Raw genomic sequence first — 8,693 nt, forward strand, 5'->3', positions numbered from 1 at the left:
CGTGTGCTCTTCCGATCTTTTTTTGGAAGATATGAATTTTTAAACATTGGGGAAAAGAGGCTTTAACGCAGGTAACATGGCAATTTTAAGATAGGATTAATAAGTACTACTAATTTCAGTTTTGTTTTGCAAAACTAATAGTCATATTATCCATGTATCCAGATATTTGTATAAAATGTGTGTAAAATTAACTAACAAGATTGTAAGATCTTCATACAAAATTATGAAAATTTATTTGAAAACTAACTTTTTTTCTGTATTTTTATATGTGGTTAACATAAAAAAAAACCTATTCTTAGGCGAAAAGCCACACGGTTGCGCAATATGTGGTAAGATGTTTAGTACAAGCAGTTCACTGAATACTCACGTTAGGATTCATACTGGTGAACGTCCTCATGAATGTCCAATGTGTGGAAAGCGTTTTACAGCGTCATCAAATTTGTATTATCACCGCATGACACATTATAAGGTATTTTTTTTAACTCCTTAGATTATTATATGTACTAATACGACCTAAAAATAGGCCAGCTTAATATAGAATAAAACGGGAGAATAAAGAATCACTCTAAGAATCATTTTTTCTTCAATGTAAAAGCATTATAATTATAAGACATTTGTAAGCAGTAGCGGATCCAGAGAGTTGTTCTTGGATGGGAGGGGGGGACGGTATAACAAAATATGAATATTTAGTTATTATTGTCGTTAATATTATTTTTAATATTTCTTATTATTAAAAAAAATTGAGTAAATATTATTTAGTCTCTAATAATCTCGGATAATTTTTTTTTCTTTAATTTCATTTTAAACTGACTTTTTCCAATATACAAAATTTGTTTGGAGAGCTCTAGGGGGGGCGATCGCCCCCTCCACCTCCCACCCCTCCTGTAACCGCCACTGTTTGTAAGGTAACTATAACAATAAAAATTATATGACTAATTTTGTGTGTGTGTATATATACACATTTATACAATTAGCCGTATATTTCTTTTTACGTATATAATTTCTCTTGATTCAATTACCATATAAATGTTTGATATATATATATATATATATACATATGTATATACATATATATATATATATATATATGTACATATAATTCGAAATGCAGGAGAAACCACACAAATGTGACGAATGTGGACGATCATTTCCAACTCCCGGTGATTTAAGGGCTCATGGATATTCCCATACTGGTAATTGGCCTTTACGTTGTCCCGTCTGTAACAGGGGATTTTGCAAATTCGGCGCCTTGCATCATCATATAAAATCACACGGTAATAACAATAAGAAAATAGAAATTTTATTTTATTTATTATTCGTCTTTTATATCAAACTGTTATTAATATTCTAAATATATTAATTATTGCTTTCTTATTTGATCAATCTAACTGCTAAATCAATTGGGCTAATCGACAACACGTTAGTAAAATTTTCGAAAAAAATGTTTTTAAATAGATTTTGAGTTCAAGTTAGAAATATACATGAATTGTATATAAATTGCTGTCTGTAAATATAAAAAAATATCCTTACATTTCATGTTGCTTGAGACAAAAAAATGATTAAAAAAATCATGTAGGTAGAATTTTATCATTTTTCTTTAACTATGTAGAATACAAAAAATATTTTCAATAATGTTATCAGACTAAATAAGAGCTATCTGGTCCCTTGCAATGATTATATTGCAAGGGACCAGAACTATAAATAAATTATAAATAAATGTAAATGAAAAATAGTAAGAATTGAGAAAAAATCTCTTATATTTTAAAATAATTTTAAAAAATATAATTTATAATCCCTTAATGAGAATTTTTGTAATGTGACAATTACACTAGTAGTTTAAAAAAAACAGGTTTAAAGTTTTTTACTTTAAACCAGACTACGCGTGTTTCTTATAAATTTTTCGATGCTGAAAACGATACCTCAAATCAAACTTTTCCAAAACGTCAAGTTTCTGACGCGAAAAAAATCATTTTTTAGACAAATCTCAATTATCTTAGATAAAATCTCAATTAAATCTCAATTATCTTAGAAATCTGACGTGCTGGAATTTTTTGGCTTGCGACATCGTTTTCAGCATTATTAAAAAATCAAATCCGATCAAAATAATTTTTTGCTGTAAAATAGAGCTATTAATGAAATTATGAATTCTCTTTATAAACTATAATTGACTCTGTAATCGTAGTTGATATATATAACGAATTATAACATTAAATAGCGTATATGCAAAAGTTTTCTTTATAGGTGAGCGTTCTTATTATGGTATCTACAATCAGAAGCCTCCCGTCATCAATAATTTACAAATTCATGAGCGTTTACAGCATTCACGTGTATCAAACAATGCAGCTAATTATACGGGTATACACAATGGTATTTCAAGTGTAGAGATTGTCAAAGTTGAAGGTTTTAATAACAATTACATGCAATTACCTGCAATGTATCCATGGCCTTCTCTTTCTTGGATGCCATTACAATTCCAAAATTAATTTATTATATTTTCTTCAACCAAACTTTATTTATTATGAATTTCTATAAAAGTAGTTAACGGAGAATATTATATATATATATTTAATATTTGTCCATTGTGTAAGAGGAGAAGAAACGTGAAATATAATAATACACAGTAATATAATGAGTAAAAGTAATATTTCTAGACTTTACCTTTTAATTTGTCTTATCTCTTTTTTCCCTCTATAAATAATTCAGAACACGTTTACAGCGATGGTAGCACGCTAATAAATCTCGAAAGTCTATAGTATATGTAATGTAAATTATATATGTATATGTATGCTAAATGTGCGCCAACACGCGTTGTAAGCACGTTCTGAATATGGGCCAATAATTGATATACATGTATATTTAACTGCTGAAAAACAATGTAACATAGCACAATTCAAACACAGTAAACCAACTAATAGATTAAGCTAGAGCACAATTTTTACAAATTAATTGTAAAAAATTAATTTACTGTTGAAAAAGTTAATATTTCAGTTCACTTTCAATTAAATCTTCCTGTATGTTATACTAGGACTGAAATTATTCTCAAATATGTAAAGATAATATTTATAATACTAATATTTATAATAAAACTAATAATTATTTTTTTTCAATTAAATCCAATATTTATACGGATTTTATTAATACTGCGCTATGTACATCCTATTTAACATTAAATATACATATAATAAAAATGGAAAACATATTAGGATCTTTTTTAATTCATTATACTTTATTTTATTTCATGATCTAAATAACAACTTGCATTTTATACTGCTGAACGTTGCAGTTAAGAAAAAGGTAATCTAATGGATTTATTTTATAAATATATTAAATACATAATAATACATTTTTCAATAATATAAAAATAGTTTGTTTTCTGAAGAGCATTAATTTTCTAATATGGCAAGGAATTAAATAAATATGTTAAATGTAACTTATTAAATATGGCAAATGATTATAAGTGATAAACAATGTATGTATAGTCTATGTGTACTTAAAAAGAATGTATACTTTTGTGTCTAATAAGAAAAGTCTGCAAAAATAAAATGTATATATCAATGTGTAATATTTCTATTAAATCCGTAGATAATGAAAGTATTGAAACTATATAACGATATTTTCTATTACGTCAAAAATATATATATTGTAACAGAAAAATAAAAACAATACTACTATCTTAAGATTAAATGGCAGAAAGGTACCACTTTATACTACTCAATTGTACAGTGAAAAATATAAATTTTAATTCTTTTTCAATACTGAACATTGTAGGTTGTGAATTATACTTTGGACATACCATTTTCTAATAATCACAAGATTTAAAATATTAACATTTCGTATAAATACGGCAAACAGTGCAGAAATAGTAGAAGACGTGTTTCATAAGTAAACATTTATCAATACAGAGATCATATTAATATTAATGAATGTCATTATTAATCCAAGCGCATATATTGGATTATATACATATAATTTTCTAAAGAAATAAAAAAAAAAAAAGAAAAGAACATACATATCAATTTTAGACAAACAGATGTCTTTTTCTCAAATAAATTTTGTGATTATCGATGTACAGTTGATGTAAATGTCAAACTCAATTGACACAACAAAAAAGTATGCGTCTCCAACGACACCGTTTGCGATTAGTATTTCTTCTCAAGTCTGAATTACTGTACACGCTAATGTCCGAAATAGTTTCACTTAACAGAGAACCATGAACTGATACAGTCTCGTTATCTTGAAACCATTCTGGACTGTTATCATACATCAGTGCATAGTTAGATTGCTTATCAATTGCTGTGTTCATTTTAGAATTTGAGGTATTTTGATTAGACACAGGTGCGGTATAAGTGGAAACTTTTGATTTGTTTTGAAAGGGATTCTCGTAAACATTAATATTAGAACCACCGTCACTTTTTACGATTGTATTAGTTATTTTTACAGCTCTATTACTAGAGCACATTTTAGCTTCTAAGTTCGGTAAGGTTAAATTATTTTTTATGGACGATTTCGTTTCTGATATAATTGTCTGAAACGGAGAAAGCGTTAATCGCATCTTGCTCAAAGTAAGGTCGCTTTCGTCAAAATGAAAATTAGGTGTTAACGGGCTTTGAGGCTCTTGGATATTTTTCTGAATCTCTACCTCCACGTGTGATAATATCTGTTTTTCCAAAAATAATCTAAACGTTCGTTTACTTAGCTCGGCGTTTCTCAAATTGGTTCTACACCTTTCTTTGTGCAAAGCGACAGAGTGATTGACATCTGTCGTCATTTTGGATGAGTATGGTCTATAAAAAAAATTTGTGGTATCATGATGCCGACATAAAGACGAAAATGAAGAAGGACGATTATTGGAAAAATCAAATATGCTTGTATCCTTACTATTAACATCAGATGAATTCTGCTCGGCTGAGGTACAGCATTTATTTGAAAGGTGACTTGAATCATCGGAGGTTTCTGACAAATTTTCCGCTGCCAATTGTCACTTGCATCCGAAGAAAGTCTGATCACTTTGTCTGCGATGTTGATATGTTAACGGCACAACTAGTCGGCTATCTTTACTCTTGTAGTATTCATTAAAATCTAATCGTACACTAAGTAACTGCAGCGACACATCTTCAGCGGAAGCAAGCATTAATAAAAATTTTTTCACACGATCCTGTAAAAGAATATATACATTTTTTTAAATATATTTTTTTCTTTCTAGAAAAGATAAAAAGATTAATTTTTAAGATATATAAAAAAGAAAGCAATTGCTTTTTACATCTTAGTTTAAGCGTTAGGAATAATATATAAATGGCTCTATTAGACAAAATAAAAATCAGGTACGGAGTAGATAGGTAGAAAAATAACAACAATAATGACATATACAGGAGGTCCCGAAATTTGTGAATCAAAATATCATAGCAAGAATTAAGTAAAAAAGTTATTTGTAAATTTTATTTTAAGCAGTAGTTTCTGAGATAAAAGAGTTTAAATTTAGCCAATTATAGATTACGATTAAACGGAAACATATGCGTGAGCGCGTCGATAGTCCTTAGTGGTCGCGCACTTCACGCGAGTACTAACCTATAATTGGCTAAATTTAAACCCGTATATCTCAAAAATTATTGCTTAAAATAAAAATTTACAAATAACTTTTTTACTTACTTTCTCGCTATGACATTTTGATTCGCGAATTTCGGGACACCCTGTATATGCAAAAACAGAATTAGTATTCCACTTCATTATTACCTGATAGGTTCTAGAAAGTAGTCTCAATTGTATTGAAAGTGTGTTTAGATATTTTGAGAATGCTGCCTCCCTTTCTACAACTTCTTGATCTTTTTTATTTGTACGGCCCCATTTTTTCGTATTCCCACAATTATCGGCATTCAATCTCGCCTCATATTCCTGAGTCGCACGTGCGAGGAAAGTTTCTTCAAGATTCTGAAGGTCCAGTATTGGACTGTAGACCGAGCGTAAGTGATCCATAAGTTCCTGTAACATCAAGAATAACGTAAGAATTACGTTCACATGTATACATACTGTTACAAACATGATTTAACACTTACTTGCGATTTTTCATCCAATAATGTACCATGTCTTACAGAATCAACAAAATGACTGTGAGCTGCAATTATATCATCAAGAGACGACGCCTGGAGGAGTTGCTTCGCAAACGTATCCCAAGAGCATTCGATTACCTTTAATTAAATTATAAATTTTTCATTTATTAATATGCAATACACATAAGAATTTCCACCATTAAATTAACGATAAGATAGATTATTACTAATAATTTAACGTGTAACACATCAAATTACCTCAAATAAAAAGTAATATTGCATCTGATGAACTAAATGGACCATGCTACTAGTAATTAGATGAATGTGATTCTGAATAGGCAAAACTTCCGGCATTTTTCTGAACATTTTCGCTGACGTTGTCTGTTGCTTCCAAATAGCAGATAAAATCGACTCCATCCTCTTTGCCTTCCACAAGGCAAAGAAAACCGTTTGATACGTCTGTCTGCATGGCTCCAAAATCTGAGAGGTTATCGATTATTCATCAGATCAGGTTCAATATGAAGATTAAATATTGCAATTTATAATGTGTTGCGACAATTTTTACCGTTCCTATAGGCCCATCGACATTATAATCTAGAATAAAGACGTCCCATCCTGTTTCACTTTCCGAAGGTGCTAACAATCTGACGTCCAAACGTTTTTGCACATCTAAATCATCTAACTTTGTACTGGTTGCTCTTATCGCAGTTTCAAGTATAGACGATATATTATGAGGATATAAAGAGCTCGCTGGTTTAGCTAATTCAGGCCTGAAATGTAGAATTGAAACAATATTATTAAAATGTCGCACAATTAATATGTATTAATTGTTCTCATTATCAAGAGACATTCTTACTCTAACAAGTGCATAAGATGTTGAATAAAATGGCCTTGACCAAGCAACAGATATCCCTTAATCCCCTGCAAATGATCCATAAGATGATACTGTTTTGTTAATATTTCAACAACTCTTGCTGAAGTTTCTTTATAAGCGGCATCCATCATAGTTTGCAAACGACCGTCTGGATCCATGTCGAAAAAGATTTCAACTAAAAAAGTAAACAATAATTCATTGAATTATATAGATATAAAAGAATAAACAGTACCCACATTGATAAACCTAATCTACACCAATAGCAACAGCCAATTAATTAATACAATTTCTATTGTTGCTATAGGCTTACTTTTTATACTTTTAATAATTAAATAAGAATTAAAAGAATAAGAATAAAATATCCTCCCAAATTTCCAAACTGTAACAATCTAACAATCTAACATTGGGTAACATTTTTATAAATTACCAAATATTTTCAATAGGCAAATATTATTGAGAAAAACGATGTTAAGATTGTCTCGTAACAACAATAGTCGTCAATCCATGGTTATTTAATAATAATCACATGCCAACGGATAGATTACTAACCATTATATTCCTCGTCGCTATTTTTGAACATATCTGCATGCCTATCTTGCCACGGTGAGAAGTCTTTACAAACTTCGCGCAAGAAATTGATACTTTTTCCCGTTCCTAGAATCTTGTTTGCTTGTGCTTTACTAAGAAAAGACGGCACCATTGAATTTCTCACTTGATACTTCTCATGCCACATTCTATCGCCGCTAACATCATTGCACGCTTGAATGAAAAACTCTTTGTACGGATCGTCCAATTCTCCGTCAGCGATCCATCTCATTAGCATATTGTACAAGGGATTGCAAACACTCTCCAAAACTCTTTTGACTAAATTTTTCACAGCGGCGTCCCCGTGATAGCTGAATTCGTAGACAGTGGATGCCAGTGCACCACCTTTTTGGCCTTGGCAAGCTTTCACTATACTCGCTAACCACTTGAGAGTTTCCAGAGGATCGCATGCCCAAAGATGTAAATGGGACAATGTAACTCCATACGTTACCATTTGATTTTGAGATCTGTTTCAATCATTACGTTTCTATTACTTTCTAATAAATAATATTACAAATATTCTCCCCAGGCAACGTTTATATTAAACAAGAACAATATCGTTATTAAACTTACAAAAACATTGCAACTTTGCAACATTAATCCTCATATTCTTTGAGATAATATAATATTATATGTTTAATATTCCTACCTATTCACTTCCTCTTGCATTATGGCTATGAATCTGTAATATTCTGACAATTCCTTGTGCAATGCAGCGACAAAACTGTCAGTGACTCTACCAGCACCAGTTACAGACATTCTTTCTAATCCTTTTCGCACAACGCTGTGCAAGTATCCCAGTTCGCTCAGTCTTAAGACAGCTTGTTTCTGGGATCTGTTAATCTTCGCTACAGGGTCTATCTGAAAACCATAGCTGGAATCTAGCTTTAAAAATTTTCCCTCAACACTTTGAAAAGAGTATATCAAGTCTTGGACTAGCACATCCTCTGAAATGCATTCCTCATTGAATATTTTATTTGGATTTGTCAGCAATCCTTTTAAACTCTCTCTCGTCTCTGTGGTGTTTAACGATACAACTTGCGCAGGAGAACATGACGTTTGTGATGATTGTCCTAAAACAATTAGACGATGATTTTGATAATTTTGATGACTGTCGATTACGTTAGAGATGTAAATATAAAAAAAAAAACAAATTTTTTTTTCATAAAATAAGGTTTTTTTTTTTTTTT

The 8,693-nt window shown here is 30.4% G+C and overlaps 2 protein-coding genes across 2 annotated transcripts; one reads left to right on the plus strand and one right to left on the minus strand.

The window, feature by feature from the left end:
- The first annotated feature begins 152 nt into the window (after positions 1 to 152).
- LOC105462088 (zinc finger protein 239-like) lies at positions 153 to 2,483 on the plus strand. The gene is made up of 4 exons (XM_011708616.1): positions 153 to 168; positions 300 to 469; positions 1,112 to 1,274; positions 2,242 to 2,483. Exons 1-4 carry the CDS (start codon positions 153 to 155, stop codon positions 2,481 to 2,483), a joined length of 591 nt encoding a protein of 196 aa, XP_011706918.1.
- A 724-nt stretch (positions 2,484 to 3,207) lies between these two features.
- LOC105462085 (gamma-tubulin complex component 3 homolog) lies at positions 3,208 to 8,346 on the minus strand. Its single transcript, XM_011708612.1, has 9 exons — positions 8,153 to 8,346; positions 7,468 to 7,970; positions 6,901 to 7,093; positions 6,610 to 6,814; positions 6,303 to 6,524; positions 6,051 to 6,182; positions 5,731 to 5,976; positions 4,879 to 5,155; positions 3,208 to 4,784 (listed from the first exon to the last, which is right to left on the minus strand). Exons 1-8 carry the CDS (start codon positions 8,260 to 8,262, stop codon positions 4,979 to 4,981), a joined length of 1,788 nt encoding a protein of 595 aa, XP_011706914.1. The 5' UTR covers positions 8,263 to 8,346; the 3' UTR covers positions 3,208 to 4,784; positions 4,879 to 4,978.
- Positions 8,347 to 8,693: the final 347 nt, after the last annotated feature.

Source organism: Wasmannia auropunctata, unplaced genomic scaffold (assembly GCF_000956235.1).
Source record: "Wasmannia auropunctata unplaced genomic scaffold, wasmannia.A_1.0 LD271118.1, whole genome shotgun sequence".
NCBI classification, from domain to species: domain Eukaryota; kingdom Metazoa; phylum Arthropoda; class Insecta; order Hymenoptera; family Formicidae; genus Wasmannia; species Wasmannia auropunctata.